General features: G+C 33.3%; 1 protein-coding gene across 2 annotated transcripts in view; it reads left to right on the top strand.

The window, feature by feature from the left end:
* LOC145671278 (7SK snRNA methylphosphate capping enzyme-like) overlaps window positions 1-25,773 on the top strand; it is a 244,059-nt gene that overhangs the window by 203,994 nt on the left and 14,292 nt on the right. For both annotated transcript variants that reach the window (XM_081740224.1, XM_081740225.1), the window contains one exon: window positions 3,367-3,740. In XM_081740224.1, coding sequence (XP_081596350.1) covers window positions 3,373-3,740 — 368 coding nt within the window. In that variant the 5' untranslated portion in view covers window positions 3,367-3,372. The remainder of the gene's footprint in view (window positions 1-3,366; window positions 3,741-25,773) is intronic.

Genomic DNA, 25,773 nt, shown 5'->3' with positions numbered 1-25,773 from the left:
AAAGTGTCATGTTGATAAACATTGCTGTACTTTTTCCTTAATGCTTAAGAAACATTGTTTGGGATTGAAATAGGTTAACAATTGGGAATTAATTCAAAATTAAAACCCAATACTTTCACTTAAATGACATAATTAACATTTAATACTATTTCCTAATGTTTTTTCTTCAGTTCGCGACTTATATTATACGAAGAAAAATATTTGATTTAAATCAAAAAAATCGATTTAAATCAAAAAAATCAACAAAAATGATTTTTTTGAAAAAAATCATGATTTTTTTCCACCCTGGTGTTAGTGCTTATTGAAGATTTTCTAGGATTTTCACAAGAACGCAGTTTACTGCGAGCAGAAAAAAAAGAAGCATTTCAAGTTCAGCTTTAAGTTGTTCTGTTTGATGATAGATACACTTGTGAGGAAAAGACTTTTCTGTCTACTGTCATATATCGCAGAACCGAGAATAATTCCTGTCCGTTATGAAGAGGTTATTGAAATGTTTGGGGGTAAAAAAGTACTGTCCGCGTCCGTATCTGAGAGTGTCCGTAAAAGGGAGGGTTTTGTTCCGTAAGAGAACATATATTTTTGCCGGGACAAAAAAATCTGTCTGTATTATAGAGGTGTCCGTTATTGAGAGGTGTCCGTTAAGGGAGGTTTCACTGTATTATGATTGTTTAGATAGAAACTGTTTTGTTTGTTATGTTAATGAGTATAGTGATTCATCAAATTACCATTCCGTATATATATATATATGTGTGTGTGTATGTGTGCATTTTAAAATATGACGAGATACAATGGCGAGGCCAGTGTTTTTATGTTTCTGAATACAGTTTTGTTAAAGCATGTTTGCTATCGGAGTGGAGCATTTTAAATTACTTCTGTGTACTGTTTTTTCACACAATATCCATGTGTTTATCTGTGTGTGTTTGTGTATGGAATGAAAGTGGAAAAACATAAAAACCAGATCGCTTGAATAGCAGTGGGTCTTTTTCTCTCTTCCTCTCTCTCTGTGTCGACATTGTTTCATGCAGACTGTAGAAACGAAATAATTTAAAGTGGTACTCGTTTAAAGCAGAAAATTCTTCATTGAAAATATTCATACATTATAGGGGTCTATAATGATAGTTTATCTCTACAAATATTATTAGAAGCTGTTTAATTGGTTGAAATTGAAGAAACAAGTAGTAAACAGAAAACCAACCGCACCGCTCCCTGATATCTCAGTATACACATAGATATAACTAGAGAGGGTCAGGAAGTCCATTCGCACCCCTTTCTCTCTCTCTTTCTCTCTCTCTCTCGCTCTCTCTCTTTCTCTCTCTCTTTTTCTCTCTCTCTCTCTCAAAAGTTTACGCAAAATAATTTTGTGTTCCGTTGCATTTTCTAAATTTAATACTAACTCTGCTTCATCTTCCCCTTCTGGTGCATGGGATCCTTGGTTCGATCCCAGCTCGCGCCAAGTGAGCTTTGTGGTGATCAAACAACGTGTGAGTGGGTTTTCTCGGGGTTCTTCCGTTTCCTCCCACTTTCTTCATTCCACCATTTCATTCATTTCTGATAATCGCTGTCTCCTTTAGCCTAGCAGGCATAACCGCGGGACGTAAAACTTAATTTCATTCCATTTTCATCTCCTCCTCCACCTTTTTATTGTTTCCTAGATAAAGTTTGGAAACATGAATGTCATAAGGTTGTTCTATACTGTGATAGTTGGGTCGCACTCTCAAGGTCCTCCTTTCAAGTACGAAGATGCAACTTACAATAGGCGAAGAAGCTACTCCGACTAAAATGGAAGAAGCATAGTGGAAAAGCAACGGGAGCAGGTGGTTCAGAATTAATATTGCCTACGAGAATGGGACAGATCCCTTTCAATACAAAGTTAACACTTTTCGAGTCAGGACAGCACTGTCACAACTCCTTTTCGCAACAAGACAGCCTGAAGTCCCTTCTCGTGGGTAACATTATTCAGCCTACAAACAAGAACAAATAAAATTATAAAAAAATATTTTGGAAAATTTACTTATAAAGATAACCCTTAGTAAAATTTTCTAGTTACGCCAATGGTGATAAGGCATCAACCTACAAGTTTTAGGCCGTGGTTCGATTGCCCTTAGATGCAATGATTTTTTTTTTCAAAGATAAGAAAAAAATTAAAGTAAAAATTAGTTTTTGAATTTTATTGTTATTTGTTTGTTTCATGTCGAAGAACAGGCTGCTGACAATTATAATATTTAATAACCTAGATAGAATATAATACTGATAAATAAAAGTAAACATAAAGTAGAATGTAAGATAACTGGACATAATTCATGTAATTGACTCTTGAACTTTCACTTATTAGCTTACACTTTTACATACTACTTCATATGCGGCATACTAAAGAAATAAATTTAATATTTATGTCTTGTCGTTTTGAGTTAGTATGAGGAGTAGGGTTTGGAACAAGTAAACAAATAGTAAAACTGAGGATAGTGGTCGTGTAGTAGATTTTGGCCAATAGATTGTTTTAGTTTTAGTGACATTGAAGTACGAATAAAAATAGTAATGACGATTCAGGAAAATCTGAAATACTTGCTGGTTCTGTAGATACCATCTACATTTCGACTAATTGAAAAAAAGAAGTATAGTATATTATTATTGTATATGATGTGGTAAATATGTTACAATCTCAATTTTTGGTTAATTTAAATGTTAAACTAAATGTAGAATCGAATTTGTATTCAGGAATGGGTGAAGCATGTGCTGTTCCATAGAAATACACACACATGTTGTCTGGGTCTTTTGCTTGAAGGCAAGTTCTAGGTCACTTATTTTAACATGGCTAGGTGGGGACACCAAGCCACTTGCGCAAGGATAAAGTGGATAGTTTGTTTTTCCTATGATTGAAAAGAGATATGGCATGGTTGTAATTACAATGGAACAATAGAGTGATTATATCCAAATCCAAATTGTATTTACGAAGTCACAGAGCCGTTTGTAACTCTTACTGTTGCACACCTAAAGAAACCACGAGTATATCAAACAGCAGTGAATTGGGAAAATTTTTTACCATTAAAGTAGTCGAAATTTCGTATCGTCATGTAAAACGCACCACATTTTTGGAATTATTTTCAGAGAGAAAAATAAAAGTCTTATATGCCGTCAAATATGGCAATTTTTGTAAGATTACGAGCACTTAGGCAAGTAATTTCTGTTGCAAAAGCAATAGGCTAAAGTTTGCATTCAGTTGGAAAGCTGAGTCGCATTTTGGGTAGCTTTCAATAACATTTTAATGTGTATATAGTGCTGCCAAATAATAATAATAATAATAATAATAATAATAATGATATAATAGTAGTAGTAGTTTGAAACTGATATGTTCCCTTTCTCTTACAGATATTCATGGCGTCAACTCAAGTTGAGCGACCAGGAGGAGTGAACATCAAAGAAGACCGAAATAATCAGAAGAAAGTACAGTTTGAAACTCCAAAGTTGAGCCACGACAAGATTAATGATAAGTTGAGGCGAAGATCGACCATTCCACCCCCGGGGCCACAATGTTCCAAAAAACCCAAATGTGAGAACAACGGATGTCACCATAAATTTGGTCGAAAGCGTTCGTATAGCTTTAATTGTGGCAATGGAAAGTTTCTGCCGCCGTATAAAAGAAGAAAGAAAGAAGAGATAGTACCCCCCACGAAGTTCCTTCTGGGAGGAAATATTTGTGACCCTTTGAATCTAAATAGTCTTCAGGATGAAGAAGTCAACAGGTAAAATTTTGTTTCCTAAAATATAACTAAGTATTTTTTTATGTCATGACTACATAGGCTGTCTAAGAAGCAGATTGTTATTGGGAGTAGAAGGGCAATTTCTACATCGAAGATGAGGAAAATTACGGCGATGTCATAGAAACATGCATCGTAGTTATGTGTATGAAATAGAGATTCTTCGATTAATATAAATAAATAATAAAAAAACTGTATTCGAAACATTGGCAATCGGATCATCATTTTTTTAAAGCTTAAATCACTTTTTTTTCGTAAGCTCAGTATACACCTAGCCCTAATTCGACCGTTAGGCACATGCATTTATATAACTTGCACGAGTAGAATAAGTTTCAATGTTTATAAAACCGAAAACTTTAATATTATAGAAATTTCCACTTTTAGAAGCAAAAGTTTCTAAAATGTTGAAGCACATAGAATGAAAAATAAGTGAAGGGCAAGGGGGAAGAAACAAAGAATGTCCATGTGTGTGTGCCTTAACTGGTGCTTTGTCCTATCTGTTGATGACTGTTGGTACTATTTGCGATGCCATGCATGCGTAGATGTAGAAATGTCCGAGGAAAGGGGCAACAGATTTGACAAACCCTATTCATTTTGTACGCGGTTTTCAATATTAAAGCGTCGTTTTCTCGAAAATAGTATTTTGTGACATTCCTTCTTTTTTCCCCTTACCCTTCAAGTAGAAAGCTAGTACTCACCGCAGACCAAAGTGTTCCATTGAGTAGCGCCTTTGGAAAACCCGGTTTCCATCTTCAGCTCAAAACAGTTCGAAGTGAATTTAAAACATGGAAAAGAAATATGGATGGGTGAAAAAGGTTAAAAAGGAATTAAATACATGGCTTCTTGTTACACAAAATTCACTCACTGATCACTGTTTACATAGTACTGGCCACTCACTGTTCACTGTTTGTTTGTGTTTCGTTCCAACCGGTGGAAATACGTGATAAAAAGATCACTCCAAATTGCATTTATATCTCCTGTGTCTAAATTAAGTTCAGGTCTCTCTTTATGAATATAGTAGGCTTCTTTAATTCTACGCTCGGTCATTGTTTTTTGCTCTCTCAACCAAATGTTTAAATTGTTTAAAATTTTCATGTGTTGGATTGTAAAGCTTCAAGGATTACCGATGTGAGATTGAATATAAATGAATATAAATTGCTCTGTCATAATTTGAAAATCAGCCTCTGATTTTGTATAATTTTTATCAACTACTTATGGATTTATGAAGGATATAGAAAATACTACTATCAGCATATACAAATATTGCTAACGCTATTCAGAGGAATAAAAATATTTCAAAAAAAAACTTATCACAGGTAGAATTGCTTATGCTTATTTGTTTAAAACAAGATTCTTTATTGACCATAGGGACATACTTATCTGAGGCCATAGTTAATTATCTATGAAAAACTTGTGATGATTGTTTTGGAAATCTAAACGTCTGTTTTAGCGTGAAGAACTCAAAAAATCTCTCCTTGTCTAGAATTCGTATAGACCTGAACTGGTTAATGTCCCAATGAAGATAAATAAATAAAACCGAAGTAAATATTCTTCTTAGTCTAGGATTCTATGTTGGTGAATCCAACTCCTCTCTCGATCCGATGGGGCCGCGGTAGCTCAGTGGTAGAGCGTTCACCTCTGGTGCATGGGGTCCTTGGTTCGATCCATCCCGCGCCAAGTGAACTTTGTGGTGGACAAACACCGTGTGCGTAGGTTTTCTCGGGGTTCTCCTGTTTCCTGCCACTCTGTTCATTCCACCATTTCGCTCACTTCTCATAATCACCGTCTCCTTTAGCCTAGTCGGCGTAACTGTAGTACGTAAAACATTTAATTGTTTTTTTTTCTCTCGATCCGCATCCACAGTGATTGATATTCGTAGACGACACCCATGTTCCTCACCTAGCTGTGTGAGTACTCTTCCCTCAAACTCTTTCACGTCCTTCAGTAAGAGATTCCTTAATTTCTTAGAAACATCTTCGATTCGCAAATCCCACTTCTGGTCCTAATTATCCGTAATTCGTCCACTCGTTCTATTTCACGTATATGTCACATTTGCATGTATCTTTTCAATTACTTAGATTGTTTATTTCTACTCGTATAATTAGAACCACACACCTTTCTCGTCGGAGCTCCTTCGTGTTTAAGTGGTTAACGTACGCGCCTTCGGCCCGTAAGACCCGGATTCGATTCCCGGCGGGAGCTCATGTAGTTCCGATTCCACTTAATCAGTAGGTCCACGTCTCATATAGCCTCCCTGCTGAACGGGACGTTAAACTCAAAATCAACTCAACTCAACCTTTCTCGCCAGTAAATAAGCCTTTTCAGTACTGTTATCGACTAGCTCGTTATGTGACTTTCATTCGTCTCCACTAAACTCTTTCAATTTTCAGCCTGGCAACATTTTGATTACATAACCCAGAAAATTAACATGGCACTAAATCTGATTTACTTAGTACGTTCTTTTTTCTTTTCTTCTTCCCCCCACCCCGTCCTATTTCATGTTATCTCAATCTGATGAAGTATAAACGAAAGAGCTTAAAAAGATTTTTCGTCTGCATTGGTCCGATAGTGTTCTGAAGTAATTACTAGTCATTAATTTACTTTCCTATTTCTACCTTAGGACTACTTCATTCTGTGTCCCATACCACAGATTTGAATAATTTAATAATCATTCCTGTCTGTGATACCACTTTAATAGTAAATCCCGTCTCTCGTAGTTTGGATGTTACAATGTGATGTCCATATAAAATCGCCTTGATCGCAGCTCATAACTCTGCGTGTATATCCATTGAAATAACGTCATATTGGATGAAGTTAGGTGGGAAGTGTGAGGCTAGAGTCTGAATTGTCCTGAATAGTTTGGGGAACGCTTCATTAGATCAATCAAGTAATTCCAGAAATATTACTACACAACAGCACACACACAGATACAGTATGTAAGTATCCCAACTGTGAAACCTGTTAACTGATCATTATTTAAAAAAATAAATAAATAAATAAAATAAAATAAAAAGTGATCTCTCAAAACATGAAGGTCTAACTTTTTTTCTTCTTTACTTGTTTAAGGCTGCGCTATCTGTAATTACAGTTTCATTACATATATTGACAATAAGTTTACATATATTGACAATTAACGTGTGAAACAGCCCGATGAAGTTGACAGGCTTTGCAACACCTTTTTTGGTCTGTAAATAGTCAGAGTGAAATTATTTTAATTTGTAAACCACGCTGTTTCCTCAGTTTTTTAAGAAAGACGTTAATTAAAGTACCTTATTTGGTAGATAGTAATTATTTGAAGTTACAAACTTTTGAAAGCTAGAAGTAAATTTTTCACAAGCAAAATCGGCTGCAAACTGTGATGATTGAATAATTTGCAAGGAGCATTGACACAAATTTTTGAAAATAAATTCTAAAAATCTAGTAAAAAAGCCTTATAATTGATAATTTCTTTACGTACCGGCATATCTTCAGCAGCAGAGCCAGTTAACTCGGAATGATTTAAAATTCGAGAGTATACGTAAAATATTTCTCTAAATCATAGAACGTAAATCTGCGCCCGTTTCCTAATATTAATACTATTATATAAAAGACCAAAATGACTCGCCTATAATTAGAAACATGAAATTTGGGCAGAAAACTACTTTTGTTGCGGAAGCAAGTTATAAGGAAGGATTTTTTTTTTTTTTTTAATGCGCATCCTAAGAAGGGAAGGGAGTTTCTCTCTCTCAAAAGTATCTCACTAATCCCTGAAGTTACGAAGCTGAAACTCATCAAACAAACTCTTCTGCGTTTCAACATTTTTGAAAATTCCGCTTCTGAAGAGGAAAATGGGAGCAATTTCTGTCATGAAATTTCCGATTTAATGTTCATAAAATACTAAATCTAAATATTCGCTGAAATTTAGAAACGTAAAATTCAGTATATAAACTCTTCATTAAATTACGCCAAATCGTGTTCTCAGTATTTTCGGAAATTCCACTTCTAAATAAGGAATTTTGTTTTCATCTTTGAAACATTTTTCATAAATCATACCTTTCTGATGCGAAGAACGGGTACTTCTGTTAGTGTTTTGCATGAAAGTGATGGTTGCACTGGCATAGCAACCTGGTTTTGCAGTCATTATGCAATTAAGAAACTTTCATTTGCAACTTTCTGGTCATTTAGCAAATTTTAAAGCCAGGTCTTTTGTTTCTTTCTTTCTTTCTTTAACTCTTTGTATGATCCTTCGCTAGTTCTCCAATCAACAGATTCATTGTGAAGTTAATTAAACGCTTAATCAGTTATTACCAAAATTAAGAAAAATTAAAAGAATGCAACGAACAGTTTTCGCATCTTGTATATTTGGTATATTCATACATTCACATATTCATGCACATCGAACAAAGAATATGTCTGGCTGTAGTCTTTAAAGACCTTTTATTTACTGTTTTGAGAATAAGTTTTTACTTACGGTTTATAAAAGGATAGTTGAACCTAGAGACAAGATCCGAGGCATCTACATTAAGATCTACAAAAACCGAAGATAGAATAAGTGGACAGTGCATGCGACCAGCGTTCCTAAGAAAATAAGTGCTGAATATGTAATTTTCTTAAGTCTGAATGATTATCATGAAGACAGTTACTCAAGCAAGTGGCATAATTTTGACTGACGTTTTCAGTTGCACAAGAGGTAAAGGACTTCAGACACGTTTGTGTTCCAAAAAAGTCTCTAATGTTATGGAATTACGTCAGACACCAAGCAGGGCTTTCGCTAATTCTGTGACATAAAGAAACACGAGTTATTGAAATAAAAACTATTTCAGGTTATACCCATTGCAATGCTGCACATTTCTTGAGAGTTACATAAAAATACCAGTGCATCCATCCCTTAATAACCATGTGTTCTCAGGGAAGCTCTTGTGGTCAATTTTCAACTCAAGAAGAGAAATGGAATGTGTACAGTTAACATCTGTGTGATTTTGTTGAGTCTCTTCAAACCTAGCTTGAATAATTTGATGTTTAAATAAATCAGATCCCTGTTGAGGTATTTCATAATTTTTCGTTTTAATATTTCCGTAAAATTTTACAGGTAAAATACAGTGTGTATTTGGAAAGTTAATCTAATAACTTGGTAGTCAGGGGTTGCGTAATAATATCGGAATGGAAAATATGCTTACTAGACGACTGTTACAACTGACAGGGTTGGGAATTTAAAGTTACTTAAAATGCTACGGATTTAATTTATTTTATGCTACTTGTATATACAATGAAATAATGAAAGTTTTTGCGTGGTTTGTTTTATCATTCCTGATGTTTCTTCCACCTTCCTTCTGTGAGTTTCATCCGAGAACTGAAATTCCTTGGGAAAAACTTTAGTTTCTACCCTTCTTGCGTATCAGTTCCGTTTAGTTACTTATACAGGTAATATTTTATATATATCGATCCTAACGAGTATAGGTGGATAAGTATAGTGAAATGGCCCCAGACGAATCTTGGGACGACAATTAGGTGGTATGTAGGACCCCCAAGATACATTAATTCCTCACGTTTCAAACCTCAACTCTCATTGCTACATGAGAAATGGCGCAAAATCGGAAAAGTGATATTAATTTATTTCTCAAGAATGGCTCGATCGATTTTGTTCAAACTTGGATGTATGTATAGGTATATACAAGGGCTTTGAAAAAATTAACAGATCCCCGACCGTCCCCCTCCCCCCTCAAAAAATTCGATTCAATATTTTGAGCTCCTTTTGACCTATGATGGTCTGCGAGCACAATTATGAAAAAAATAATTTTAGATGTGCTTTAGCCCTCAATTACATATTTTTTTTTTTTTTTTTTCAAAATTGGATCACGGGTACGTCATGGTCAAAATTAGCCAAAGCCAACCATACCACACCTATAAGGGGACAATTGCAAAACGAACAGCTATTGATGTAGCTTTAGCATATTTGTTACGTGAATGAATGAGAAATCACACCCACCTAAAGTGCCAAATTCACTGAGGCTCCATTTGATGGCCTGTGGCGTCCCCATCCGCATTTTGAGCCAAAGTGAAACTGTTGATGTTTATTTCACATGAATTAATCAGCCTTATATGAATGTGATGTTAAAATTGTCATTAGACCCTCGTAAATATCGCATTTGAGGATGCCTGAAGTTTCAATATTAGTGTTCAATGTACCTTTACCTACAGTGTCCAACCAAAGTGAAATAACCTCAGCTGGAAAGAGAATAACTATCAGCAACAACATAATGTAATGCAGCCTTTGTTGTATTTTCTCCCGTAGGTCCTGAGTGGGGTGGGGGGTGTGGATAAGAAGTAGAGTAATGGAAAACTGCAACAATTGAATAAAATGTACATTTCATCCAAGAAATAGAAGAAAATATAATGCAAACGGGAAGTAAGTTACATAAAAAAAAGTACAAGTATTTCAATGTGTGAAACAAATAAGGACCAAAGGAACATTGTAGTACGTACTTCAGTCCTTGTCACTGTTTTCATTTATGACCACACAAATGTTGTTGTGATCGAAAATTTGGTCAATATTTGTGCTGGTTTTGGGATCCTCGACAAATATTTTCCATAACTTAGGTAATAAATAATGGCTGCAACATGGGAGCAAGAGCCAACTGTTCACAATCCATTTGCACAGTTGCAACAATACCTGATGACACTTTTGTAACCTTCTGGATTTGGTTTTAGATGAAGCATTTGTATGTCTTGCTTTGCATATGTCGTGAATGCACCGTCTTTTTCAATATCTTGTCGTTGTTTTAACATACTGCGTGTTAATATTACCTCTTTCATTCAACATTTCATCCAAATAACATATTGCCTGTTTATATTGGAAGGATCTACGAAACAATTCTTTCAAATATTTTTCTGTCATTCGAGGAAAATCCTCAAGATCCTGTGCAGAAATAGATGTAAACGGAAGTTCTCTTGTTCGCAATTTCTTCTGTTCAACAAAGGCTGCAAAGGTGTTTTCGTTTCCTGATGTTTTCGCAGATTTCATGATTGCAGAGTGGTTTTCATCTGGTGTCACATGTGTGGAGAATTTATTGTGTAGAGAACTAGCAATTCTGTGATACGGGCCGATATTAGCTATCCTTTCATTGTCAAATATTCCATCCAATAACGATACTTTTCTTTCAGCATTCCACGTGTAGCTTCAACTGCCCAACGAATTCTTGTAACAAACTTGTATCATTTGCTTCTTCAGTGGACTTTTATTTTATTTTCAATGCAGGCATAGGAACTTCATAACCTTTGTCCCCAATATAAGTTTGACAGGTTCTATATTTTAATCCATTGACTAGTAATTTACTTATATAAAACGTCCAATTCTTATGCCCCCCCCCCCAAAAAAAAAAAAAAGAAAAATCGAAACGGACGCTTGTGGCTGTCGGTATTCCTTTTTTCGCGACAAATTCAGACAACCACAAAGATTAATTGTTTCGTGTTTGTTTTAAAGTGATTGATGTTCATTCCCAAATAAATTGTTATCAGGCTATCAAATGGGGCCGCAGTGAATTTGGCACTTTAGGTGGGTGTGATTTCTCATTCATTCACGTAGCAAATATGCTAAAGCTACATCAATACCTGTTCGTTTTGCAATTGCCCCCTTATAGGTGTGGTATGGTTGGTTTTGGCTAATTTTGACCATGGCGTACCCGTAATACAATTTTGGATAAAAAATATATATGTGATTGTAGGGTAAAGCGACATCTAAAATTATTTTTTTCATAATTGTGCTCGCAGACTATCATAGGTGAAAAGGAGCTCAAAATATTGAATCAATTTTTTTGAGGGTGGAAAATGGTCGGGGGGATCTGTTAATTTTTTTCAGACAAAGCCCTTGTTGTCAGAAAAAATTAAGACCTATACCTACATCCAAGTTTGAACAAAATCGATCGAACCATTCTTGAGAAATAAATTAATATCACTTTTCTGATTTTGCACCATTTCTCATGAACCAATGAGAGTTGAGGTTTGAAACGTGAGGAATTAATGTATCTTGGAGGTACCTACATACCATCCACATGTCGTCCCAAGATTCATCTGGGGCCATTTCACTATACTTATCCACCCATGCCCTTTGTGTGAAATATAAATTGGTTGTGAAACACTGAATAAATATTTCTAACCGCCAGTATCTGATAAAACTAACTTAACAAATTTAGTAATTGTATCTAATAAGCTGTAAACATAAAATTCTACTAGAAACTAGAGTTTTTTCCCCTTGGAAATTTCAGTTCTTAGGTGAAGTTCTGGTAAGGAGAGTAAGCGACATATCAAGAATAAGAAAACAGTCCAAGCAAGTAGAAAGATAAAGAAAAAACTACTTCATTGTATGTACGATACTTACTTTCATACGATAATTTCATATTGCAACCCAAATGGAATCTTATGGATACCATACTAGAATTCTAACCCAGTAATGTTAGAATTTCAAACAATTAAAGGAAATATAAATAATCAAGTTAAAAAAAAAACGCGCTTCATTCGATTCTCCAATAACGTTATATTTTCATATCTAACTAACTCCATGGCCTAGGGAACCCTGAAGTTCAGTTGCCGCGTTCACAAAATCTCCATTGACTTCTGTCCTTAGCCAACTGGACCCAGTTTCTATTTTGTATTCCTATTTCTGTGAGATCAATCTTAATATTGTTGTTCCATCTGCGCCTAGATCTTCCTAATTGGCGTTTTCCGGTTGGATTTACAGTTAAAACTTTGAAAGCATTCCTACTTTCTTCCATTCTGGCCACAAGACTTGCCCATTTAAGGCTCCTAGACTTGATGACCCTAACAGTATTCGGTAAACCATATAAATTATCCAGTTCTTCGTTGTGAAGTTCCGCCATTGTCCGTTCCTGTTCCTTCTGATATTTTAAGCCGCAAATTCCTCGATAGAATTCGCGATGACAACAGATTTTGAACTGAATAATAACACGAATTCCTTGCCTTCAGTCGATACTTAATTTCTTCGTGGATATGATTTTGGTCTGTTAATATTGATCCTATCAAACTTGTAAAAATGAAATGAAAATAATATGGATGAGAGGAGAGTGAAATGTAGTTTATTGTCTTAGAGACAGTGTTGGTTTCCATTAAATATAGCAGTGAAAATGTTTATAAAGTAAGTTATTTCTCAAGACTGAAATAAAACTGATCAACAGGACATTTTATTGTTCCTAAGATTAAAATTAAATGTAATGGGCGAGGGTTTCACATGATTAAAAAAGAAAACAGCAAATGCTTTCTCAATAACACCAAATACGAGCGTAGTATGGTGGGAAAATTTACATTTAAACGGTATTACATTCCAGAACCCCCACCTCTCTCCTCTGTCCTCTCTCTCTGTCAACCGGGTCAGTTGCATCAGTTCTCTTTTGCAATGGGATAAAAGGGAGAGCAAGGAAAGAATGGTGTGGTTACCTATCAGCTTAGATGAAATAAAGAGTAGACTATTCTGCGTTTTAATGATCTTTTTTATGGAGCCTGCCACCTGACATAGGTAAAAAATCTTACCTCATGAAATATTGTTTTTAAAAATGCGCAAGGTCTTAATATTGTGCTGCAGTAAAACAGAAATGTGTTGATATTTTGTTTCCGTAATAATAATAATAATAATAATAATAATAATAATAATAATAATAATAATAATAATAATAATAAAATCTATTGTAGAAAAACACAGCAATTTAAGTCCTCGAAAAGATTTTCAAACTCACCAACTAACAACACAAACTAAAATACAATAAGCAACACATGACAGTATTATTAATTATTATTATTAAGTATTCTGCAGGTTTGGCCATGACAGTATATGGATTTTTCTTTTACCAAGATTAAACAGATGACCATATTGACAAACAAAAGACAAATAGTATATGACAACCCAAACAGTTGAAGGAAAAAAAAAAACACTAATTTCAGAATGCACTCATCCCTCGATTTAACAGATTGCAGAAGCAGCAGACAAAATCTGGAGAAATGGAGTCAGTTTGAAAGTCCTGATTTTGAACTAAGAATGTTGAATTTGTTGTATTATAGTGAATATTTACAGTGTATCAGGTGTTTAATGCTGTCAGATTGGATAGTGTGTTTGATTGAAAGTACAGCACTGTATTATTCCTCTTTCTTTCGTAATGTGATTGTGGATAATAGCCACTGCAGACTTCGTATTAAAATTTATGAGTAATCGGCAACTTCGGACCTCTCGCTATTGCCTTGTATTCCGTTAAAATGAGAGATGAGTGTATATTTGCGAATGTTGTATTGATTTGTTTACTATGACAGCTACATCGTTCATTGTAACTATCACAGTAAATTGATAACTACAACATTCGCAATACATTCTGAAATTAGTGTGTAGCATATAAATACATGTTTATTTTTAAAAAATCAATAATCAATAATTTACGTTGTTTGCCACTAATACGTTATGTTTATAATCTTTGTAAATATAATATTTATTATACTGTCACGGTTAGTTACTGTAGTTTGTTTTGTTAGTGAATAAGAGTAAAAAAAATAGCATTGATGAGCTCGAAATGTACCATATATATTAGAAGCTTTTTGTGGAAATAAATTAGTGTGTTTTCTATATTAGATGATGATATCCCCGTTCAATCATAATACTAAAAGCAATAATAATAAAAGTAGGGGTGGAAGAAGTGTTCTAGATTTAATTTTAGTTTAGTGCCACTTTAAGCAGCGAGTCTATATGACATGTGGACCTACAACTTAACGTGGGGTCCGAACTGTTGGGGTGTACAGTGAAACCTGTCTTGGCCACCATCGGTTCCATTGAAAAGTGGGCAACTTAGACAGGTGCCCAACTTAAGAGGCCTTGTCACTTTACAACAACTTGTAGCTGTCATTATTTAAAAAAAACCTTGAAAGCAAGAATTGTATTTCCACGTATGCAGCACTGCACTCTAGTGGACAAACAGTGAACCTCCTCATTAAAAACGTGTATTTTCGCGCACTCTCCCTGTCCAAAAGAATCCGTTGTTTCGGAAGCGGCGAAACTGGTTTTTCCTTTGTCAGCGTGAGGGCGATAGCAGGTAGCAAGCAAGACGTCCCAGAAAGTTGCACATTGTTCAACTCCTTGCAAGATGGAAAAAAGTTTTTTATGACCCTTTCAAGACTGTGTACATGGTGAAATATGGTAGGGTTTCAAGATCTTTTTTTATGACAGCTACAAGTTCTTCTAACGTGGCAACCACAGAGTAATCAGTGGCGTATTTACTATTTTGTTTCTCAAGTGGCTTTGCTACCTTTATTCCTGGAAATGTGAAAATTCTGTAAATACTTGATTTACTTTAAAATAGTAAATAATATTTCGGAAAGTTAAGCCCGGAAACCCCCTTAAATACGCCACTGGGAGTAATTATAACAATATACGCTAATAGAAAAATACGTATCTTATGGTGGTTTATTCTAGACATATTTCTTTTATTCTTTTTGGCACATATGCACATTCTAATTTTGTAATTTTGAATTGGTTAACACTCTTATTTGAGATGATCTAAGTCCGAAAATGTTCGAATTATGTAATTTGTACTTGATTGCATGCGTAAAATATCAATATATTATTATTATTATTATTATTATTATTATTATTATTATTATTATTATTATTATTATTATTATTATTATTAAACACGGTATTTCTGAATCATTTCGAAGAGAAGTCTAGAAGCACGAAAATAATGTAGAAAAAAAAAATCGGTATTACAATAAAGGATATGTATATACTCACACACACACTGAGAAAGTTCCCAGAACACCAAGAAAAATAAAATGTAGAAATATGACTTCAAGACGGAAGAGAAAAGGATTATCTATCTGCAGTTATGGTTGTCTGCTGTCAAGTAGCAAGAAAATTTAATATCGTAGTGTCGTAGTGCTTGGCTGCTGTGAATAATGTAAACTGATGGTACTCTTTATGTTACTCTAAAACAGCACGGAAATGTGATAAGTTTGTGAATGTGGGAGGTCTTATTTTCGCAACAAACGTAGCATCTCCCACGGCGGCATCAGATGTTGCTAATATCGTAACACTGAGGAGGTAATACATTGCTCTCCGTTCTTGCAGCTTAGCACATTGCATGTGCAATTTTTAATGCATATCACAGTAGCTAGTTTACGCTATTTTTAAACTTTAAAATCATATATGTTGTGTCTCATCTTTAGAAGAATGTTGTCACATAAGCGAAGAACATACATGTTTACACAGCCGCGGATCCAGAATATGATCAAGGAAGGGGCTAAACCATAGTTTGCCGCTTTATCCAGTGTATACCTGAGCGTCAAGGGAAGGGGGACTATAGCTCTCTTCTTGGATCCGCGCCTGTGTTTACACATGATGTGAGAAACATTGTGATCATTGTAAATAAAGTCATTGTGAGCTGATAGAAATGTCAAGGTTGAATTTCTCATGTTCGTAATGCCCAGAACAACTGGACACTGACTTCAATGTTTATAAATTTGTAACTAGTCGATAGATGGACTTGGTAGCGTCGGCGTGGTAAGTCAAATACATGGGTTCGATTACTAGCCCAGTCATGGCTTTTTTCTTTCTTTTCTTTTTAAGTCTAAGTGTTTTCATTCTCTTTGTACCTCCAAAGTAGAGCGATGTGCTTCCGAACCTAGGGTTATAAGCTTAATCACACGTTCCACTTGTAGATTTTGTGTTGAACAGCACTGTTTAATTCAGCTTCTCCGTACGGTGGTTTCGAATTTCCTGTATACCTTCAGTATGGGTGAATTCATTGCCTCCGTAAGAGTATTACCACATTCCACTCCTGAGTTACAGTGAATAAGAAAAATATCGTAAATTTAGAAAGTAAGCCATGTTGCTTGATAAGACGCGCAAGCGTGTTATTTAATATAATACAAGCAAATACCTTAACCCATATTTGCTTTGTTAATTATTATATTATTTTCGCCTGTTCAGTTAGAGATTATCATTAACCCATACACAAAGGTATATACAGTGTTTGTAATTTTTATTATACAAACTTTTTTTAAATATCCAATTCAAATATTTTGCCAATCCATTGTACTTTAATATTTGACAGTATACTCCTTTCAAGGTCATATATTAAAATATTATATTTATAAGATAAGATTATTATAGTTAAGCCTTTGTAAAGTGATTATTTATACTTTCTTAAATAAGGATCATCTAAAATTACATACTATAATTTCCACAATTTAAATTAGATAGCAACTTGTCATATCAACAAAAGCACGCAACTTAAGTTTAAGAAACTAAAATAAAATAAATCAACAGCTAAATGAAGCACAACATGATAATCTTGTCTACAGTTGATCAAAAATGTCCACTTTTAGCGTCAGTGTGAAACAAAGTGTGTTTTGTACGTATTAGTCATATTAGTTTTGTACATATTAGTTCTTCTTCTTCTAATTCTTCTTCTTCTTCTTCTTCTTCTTCTTCTTCTTCTTCTTCTTATTATTATTATTATTATTATTATTATTATTATTATTTAATGTATATACCAGTTATTTTTATTTATATGTTTTGAATTGTTGAAATTTTATCCAATGTGTTTAGATTTCTTATTAAATATTGAACTACTGACAACTGCAATTGAACAGATCAAAATATCTGGATAAGTAAATGTTGCCATACTATGAATTAAGGAAAAAAGAAAGTATGACTAATTTGTTTTAAAAAAAAAACCGCAAATAAGAGTGAACAAATTTTAGGGTAGCATTGACTATTTTATACAGTCGTCAGCGTAAGTAGATGCCTTTTTATCCAATCCTTTTGTGAATTACTTCAAGATAACGACAAACATTCAAATAAATGTATTTTTATAGCTTAGAAAGTATTCCTGTAAGCAAGAGTTAACTGTTTCGCATTGACCTTCCTCCTTATTTAGATGTTCATTTAAAAAAAGAAAAAGTGACTAAAAGACAACGTACGACTGTAGAAAAATTTAAAACCTATTAGTGTTGCTAACACCTATACTTTAATATTCAGTAACTGTTTGAAGATTTTTTTTTTTTTTTTTAATACCTGGACTTTGTATTTTGTGGTAAATAATACAGCCGTATGACTTGACTTCGTATTAAAACTAAGTGCTAACCTTGTGTCCCAAAAATGTTTTACAAAGTATATTAAATTATTTCAAACCTCTCTAGTGTTTTCATCAGCAACTCTCGGTGCTATGCCAATACTTGTCGATTGTTCCATGTGGGAGATATTCTTGAACCACCAAAATTAAGAATATGAAGATATATAAATATATATATAGCTTGTAGAATTTCGCAGATCTTCACTTTAGGGCTTCCATTACTGAAAAAAGGACTATAAGCATTTAAACTGTAAAAATATTATGTATAAGGAATGCCACTAGTAATGATTGAAAATTTGTTGCACTGTTAAAACACGCATGTTCTTCCAATGGAGCTTCGGAAAAAATATTTACATATTATTCTGGCGTGCCTTGTTCGTAATATTTTTACAGTTTTAATGCTTATAGTTCTTTTTTCAGTAATGGAAGCCTTTAAATGTAAATGTGCCACGTTCTACAAACTATACAAAAATTTGAGCTTTTCGTCATATTCTTGCTTAATGATTTAAGAATGTCTCCCACGGGGATTAACAATCGACAATAAAGCATAGCAGAGAGGAGGAATTACTCATGAAAACCGCAGAAAAGATTGAAATAATTAAATGTAACATTTTTGGGATACAAAGTTAGTGCTTAATTTTAGTTTAGAATATGTATCCTATAGCCTACATTAGTAAGTATTGACTTCGTATATATTACGGTAAACCATAGGATAACAGTAAGTGTATGCTTATGCTAGTTGCTGTTTGCATGAATGGTTCATCAATCTCGGTTTACTTAGCGGTGTAATACAATCCATTGTTAAATATGTGACAATTGTTCAAATCCTAAAATTGGAAAATGTGTTTGAAGTAATTTTAAATAATCCTGTATTTAAAAATAAATAAATAAAAACCTACAAATGATCAGTTTATGAAGGTGCTGTCACATGTACTGTATTCACTTGCGTAAATATATGATCTTAATAAAAGCATATTGTTATGACAAAGCACGACGAACTGAAATCAGGAAGTGAAATAAGTAAATATTATCTTTAACTCAAACCAACTCGAATTAATTGAAAATTCTAAAATGCTCTTCCTTCTTGTTACATACTTTTAAAATACTTTTGCTCCATTTAAGTTTTATTGAGTAATGTTGTATAAACTAAGGAAATAGTGGGTAATTACCAGTACTTCTGACACTTTAAAGTTCTGCATGAATACTTCCAATAAATTTTCAAGACGTGAGTTTTATATAATGCTCCCATTTACTCAAAAAGTTGATCTGTAAATATTGCATTATGACTAGTTGCTGGAGGACATGCGGTTTGTACTTTACTTGGTACTTATTTAAAAATGCTGTCTGCACTTTAAACAATAATGTGTGGAACTTTTTTTTAGTAATATATATATATATATATATATATATATATATATATATATATATATATATATATATATATATATATATATTATGTAAGGGGAATGTTTGTGCTTCTTCCTATGAACTTCAAAACTACCTGTATAATCCAGATGATGATGATCTGAAAAGCTAAAGTAACTGTGAAGTTCCTGTTTCCTTTTTACAAAGAATATCAGAATATACTTTGTGATTAGCAAGTGAATAAATATATCGTGTTGTTCAAATACTAACGGACATCATAAATAGGTATTTTCGTCTTTAAAAATGTATTTTTCGAAATCCTACTCTAAATATGCAAAACGTATTATTTAGGAAAACTGTAAATGCGTTGATAGAGAACTTCTTCCGAATGACAGACTTAAATAGTGGTGTAATTAGTCCTCTCTGTTTAGTAACCATTTACAATGGCTTGCATATAGTCTGCAGGATTCCAGAGTAAAACCGCTGAAAGCTAATTCTTCGTAAAGACCGAAAACATGTGAATGCATGCACTTTCAATTTTTAGACGATGATGCAAGCCGAGCCAATCCAAAGCACCGTTCTGTTTGTGTCGTTGCGCTTTTCCGCGCATGTTTCTTTCTATTAGCACCTCCCATCTTCGTTGCAAACACGCCAATTTTGGAGACCTCTTTCATACATAAACTCCTTTCTCTAATATTAGTAACATTTTCATACATGACAAGGCTATTATATTATCTCCAGGCTTTGACTTCGTTTCTTTTTGATGTCGCTTCTTCTGGATCAGATTCGGGTGTAATCTTAGCTATTACCAAACATTTCTGAATTTAGCCAGCTCAATAAAAGCGGAAAAATGAAGTCATCGTGAAGTCAATAGAGTGTTACTTTTATAAGTTGGTAATATTTTATGTCCTAAGAAACAACAGTTCCCTAAGAGTGCTCATTATTCCCCTCACATTTTTATGTTCATCAAAATATTCAAGATCAAAGAGTGTACATACTCCGTGCAGTATTCACTGAGATAGGCATGTAATAGTTAAGTTATGCAATCATTGACACTAACAAAGATATTCTAAGAAATTGTAGAACCCTATAATTTCAAGGTATACGTTATGAATGTTGATTACATCAGTAGGTACTTCCAATACTGCTTCGTTTCAATTCAAACCATAATTAATCGTTGTGCGAGTATTTAATTTTGTCATAGATACAATTACATATGGACATTCTATCTAATACTAACACTATATGCATTGCCTTGAACTAAATTTTAAATTGGTACATATTGTAGTACATACTAGTACATAGATGCATAAATATGTATATTAGATACATATTTTATATTGAAATGAAATACTCATACAATGAACGAAAAAGAGCTATTAAAGGTAAGCAGTATTTGGAATAAACATAGTTATGTAACAATCAATATCATAAGTCATTCCTTGAAATTGTAGAATTCTAGCAACCCCTCAGAATATCTTTATGATAAACAGTTGTATTAATTGTACCGGCTCTGATAAGAACAATCATAGTATTTCGAAACGTAAGCATGACAGCTTTAAAATCAAATGAAATATAGATGAAACAGTATCATCTCAATCTGTAATATCTTCAGATATTTTTTTATTATTATGAAAATATGCAATATAAAATTCTCAATAGTCAGTGTTTATGAGATGGCATTTGTAGTTCACTGATTCACCTCTAGAGCGAGCGGCTTCATTCATTGATTTGCTGACGTATATCTTGAGAATGGGGAACTCAACAAGAGAAATAGTAAGGTTATTGTTCGGATTTTGAGATATTTAGGCAAATATGGAAAAGTAGGTTGAAAACAAATTTAGCAGTCATAATATTAAAGATCACTGTGCTGAGATATCTCTGTATTCGTATAGAAACTATTTTTTTTCTTTCCCTTTTTTAATGTGCTTGGTAATTTCTTGAGTGTATTATATTTCTTGTGTTAGTTCTTGCAATGTTAGTTCTTGTGTTAGTGTGAAAAAAAAATACCGATTGTAGTAGATATGAATTTGTACAAATACTACAACTTTATATGCGCATAGCGTAGGATTGTGGTGATACAGTCAGTAACAAAAGTATTGTCCTGTCGTCCTGCTACATACGCAAATCTATACGATAAATGTCCAAGTGTGGTGTTGATTTCATATATATTCTTAAAGAACGTTAACTAATTTAATATAACATTTAACAGGATGAGTAGAAATCTAATTATTATTGCTTTTCGAAGTGCTACTTTTCGGCTTGTTCTGCCCAAGCCGTCGGCCCGCTGTGCATTATAGGTTAAACTCGTACTAAGTTAAAAAGCTCTAATTGGTTACATTTAACAAATTTATTTTTCTAGAAACAATGAAATTGAAGTAATATAGTTTTTAAGGTGCATAAATTAAATCGTCACAATAGTTTTCAATAGGCAAATTGCCTGTACAGTTTAACACCCGATAGTTCAGGTAGCTACATGTATTAGAATGACCGTGTATTATTTGGAATTAGCGTGAGCACAAACTTTTACTGTTTCTTATTGGGATTCCAAGAATACAAAGAATAATTATACATTCCTTTGTATAATTTCCTATTATCATTAGTATAATAATAATAATAATAATAATAATAATAATAATAAGTAAAATATAGTTTATTTGCAGCGTATTATTGACCCTTCAGCAGTTCTTCTTAATAATCGATTTAAAGACTTGTTTGTTAATGTTGAAGTACACGTAAAATTGTTTTACTAAATAATGTTCTGTTTGTAAGTACCGAGGGATCCACACAGAACAACTGATAAAGAGTATTCTTTAAATTTTAGTAGTAAGAAGAAAAAAGAAAATACAAAAGCGTATGGAGAACTGGTGCCCACATGCTACAAACACTTGTAATATGTGGAATTTGTTTTAGTAATTATGTTTATGATACTGTTTTCTTTGGTTATTAAAAACGGAGAAACTCTTCTTCTAGGCAGATTTAAGTAAAATAGTAAATATTACAAAGAATAATAATTCAAAGTAAGTATTTTAACTCCGTTCACAATACCCAAGTAACCCAGATATTCAGATTGTGTAAATGGGAGTATGATTATCAATTGAAAAATCAGATTCTTTAAATATTGTGTATCATGTTGTTTCATGCCTTTCCTAATATAATCGTAACAAAAACTTTGCAGTCGATTTTCATTAAAATTCCGTATTTGATTTTTTTAAAGTTGTAATTAATATGGAGATATTTGCTCTTCATGGGAGGTGGCAGATAGACATGAAGTTGTATGAGAAAGAAGTCTGTGAAAGAATTGCAGAGAAATGTTTAGGACAGCAAACATAAGTAAAAATAGACTGAACCGGTGCGTCAGTATGTACGGTTCATGAACATTTCAAAGAAGTCTTTCAAGGGCAACAAACCACAACACAAGGTTGAAGTTTGACTGAAATCAACACCGGAGTTTTACAGTTTTCTGCAACCAGTTGCATGTCTGGTGTGTGTTTGCACAAGAGACTCTTGTCATGATTAAACTATTATTCGCATGTTTAATTCGAATCTCATGTACAACGAATCCTGCCTTTATTGTGTGTATGTTAGTAAATTCATAGTTTTCCGCTCAGTACATTGGGCTCTAAATACAAACTCTGTAATTATAAAGAAATTAGTATCTTACAGTATGTTTCAGAACAAAAACCGGTACTACTGTTACTACTACTACTGCTGCTACTATTATTATTATTATTATTATTATTATTATTATTATTATTATTATTATTATTGCTGCTGTTACCACTAGTACTACTGCTACTATTACTACTACTATTGGTAATAATAATAATAATAGTTCATACTGAAATTTTAATTTGAATACTTCTCATTCTGGCATTGGAACTACGTATAACTTAAATAAAACCTGACCAAAGCAAACCCTTATTATTACTGACCTGTGTTAAAGTGTAAGGCGTATACCATTGACTTTATATTATCATGCTGTGTCTGATGAAAGCAATGATATATTACTGCAACTCTATTGCATTATTAATATAACTATTTGCTTTGATCAGATTTTTTAAAGTGAAATGTTTGATCTGTTATTCCTAGTTTCTTCCAAAATTAAATGTTGTCTGTATACCTTGCATGTGCATTTCCATGTCAAATCAAACACAATTTTCAAACAAATTTTACCTTACCTTGCCAGATTTTGATTAAATTTGGCATAGTTCTTGATACTACTGGGAAATGACAAACCCTGATTTTTCAGGTTGATATGTAAAACAATTTCGAAATTACAGGACCTCAATGTTCTCAAAAAAAAAAAAAAAATATCAAAAATTGCGTGACATTTGTTTGCTTGGCGTTTGGGCGGCTGCTCTAAAGGACCTAAGATATTGGTTAAGGTGTTATTTTAAAGCTTATGAAAAGAGCTTTGAGATTATAGTGAACACTAGAATTAAAAAAAAAAAAAAAAAAAAAATTAAAAATAATCAAAATTTTGCAGTTGATTTTCTTAAAAAGCCATTTTTTGAAAATTTTCAAAAAGAAACCAAAAAATACGAGGAATGTTATGAATCTATCTCCAAAGTTTTATTTTGAGATCAGCATGAGATAATTTATTACAAGAGTTTCGACTTCCAAACGTGCAGCTGAAAATCACGGTATTTTAAATTCCTATAAAATGTATGGAAATATGCTTTTTCTGCTTTTTCAGAAATTGCAATAAATATGCAGGTGCTTGACAAACATGGTGTATTACCTCACTGTGAAAGCATTTTTGTCTGTTTAAGAAGGGAAAGTAAACTGTATTATTCTTTTGTAACACCATTAAGCACATATGTTTGATAACCGTTTTCATCATCTGAGACAGATAGAGCTTCAGTTGATCATTTATTTCGATTTTCGAGTTACAATAATCTATAGTCAACGTCGTTATATATATATATATTAGCTAATAGTAAAAACACTATCATAAGCGGAGTAAACTCTTTCGCTAAGTGGTTCATCAGATAAGGATAAGGTGCAGTAGGAAGAAAAGAACCATAAAGTTCTTGAAATTTTTATTGATAATCGTGTTTCCGTTTCGCAGAATGGTTAACACGCGTTCTTTTGATCTGCTAGTCCCGGGTTCGATTTGTGGTGGGATTTACAAATTTACTCCAGCATTGTGAGGCAACTGGAGGGGATACTTTCATCAAAGCCTAGCGGAGTCTGACCTTGTAAACAAGAAATGTGTATGATTAGGAGTTGATGTCTTGATTACACATTAATCATTCATCTAAACCCGTCTAGCTGACCTATACCATTATAGGGTATAACTCAGAAAGTTCTAAATTTTAAGATGTGAATTATTAAACAAGTTTGCTGTTTGTAGAAGTTGGAGAGTTTTCTGTAGAAATGGTAGTAGATTTCACGAAATAAATAGGTTACTCGAATTTTTAACAGGAAGTGAAACTAATTATAGTTAATAATTATTAACTATAATTAAAGAAATTAATTCTAATTAATAAATAAATAAATAATAAATTAATAACTATTAATTAAAGAAAATAAGTTAAGAAATAAAAACATCGTAGTATTAATATATGTGCTATAAGTTTGTAAATACATAGTCAACCTAAGGAGGTATTTACTTTGTGCTTTTTCGATTTTCAATCCAAATTTTGTTTTAGGTCCTTAGTATGGGTCGGATATTAAGTAGATCTGAAATGATTAACAACTTATCTTCAATAAAATTATAGTTGTTATACTCTATGAAAGATTGAGAACGAAAGCACATCTCGGATGTTTATTGATCTCATTCGAGTTCGTCTTGAATGTATTAAACAATCGGGGCATACAATTTGTATCAAAGGTAGATGTCTGCACGGACTCAGGCCTACAAAGCATATATCACTTCGGGCTCGGGCCGTGAATTTTTAAGTACAACGATATATTTGCACCGTTCTTTCTGGAGAACTTTTAAAGCACAGCTCCAAAATTAAACCTCTAATTGCTGTAAATAAAAATACAATTTTGCGTTAATTATTAAGTTTCTGTAATTCGGGTTTCTTTCGGGCTCATTTGATTATCACACGAGCTCGGGCCTAAATGCCAAAACATATTTCGGACTCGGGTCGGGCCTCACATTGTAAATTCACGGGCGGGCCGGGCCCGAGCTAAAAGTTCCGGCCCGTGCAGACCTCTAATCAGAGGTTAAAAATATGAGTTACATACGTCATTTACAAAACTCCGTGATGCATTGCAAGAAAATAGCAGAATAATATAATGTTATACGGCTATATAGTTGAGTATTGAAATACATTCTTCTTTACCAGGGTTTATATATGTTCAGGTTCATTTCTTCATGCAGTGCATACTAAGTTATTTACGAATTCAAAGAATTGTAGAATCACAAATGAGATTATTGACAAAGTATATTATAGTTTAACTGCACAGAACTACAAAGCAATATTTACTGCCTCTGCTTGATAAAAACGTTACCCAAAGATCTCTACTTGAAAGTTACAAACTCAAGTAGAGATCTTTGGGTGAAGTTTTTGTTTAATCAGAGGCGGTAAAGATTG

The sequence above is a fragment of the Thermobia domestica genome, chromosome 15 (assembly GCF_964235325.1).
Source record: "Thermobia domestica chromosome 15, izTheDome1.hap1.1, whole genome shotgun sequence".
NCBI lineage: Eukaryota > Metazoa > Arthropoda > Insecta > Zygentoma > Lepismatidae > Thermobia > Thermobia domestica.
This window is presented reverse-complemented; position numbering and strand designations above follow the sequence as displayed.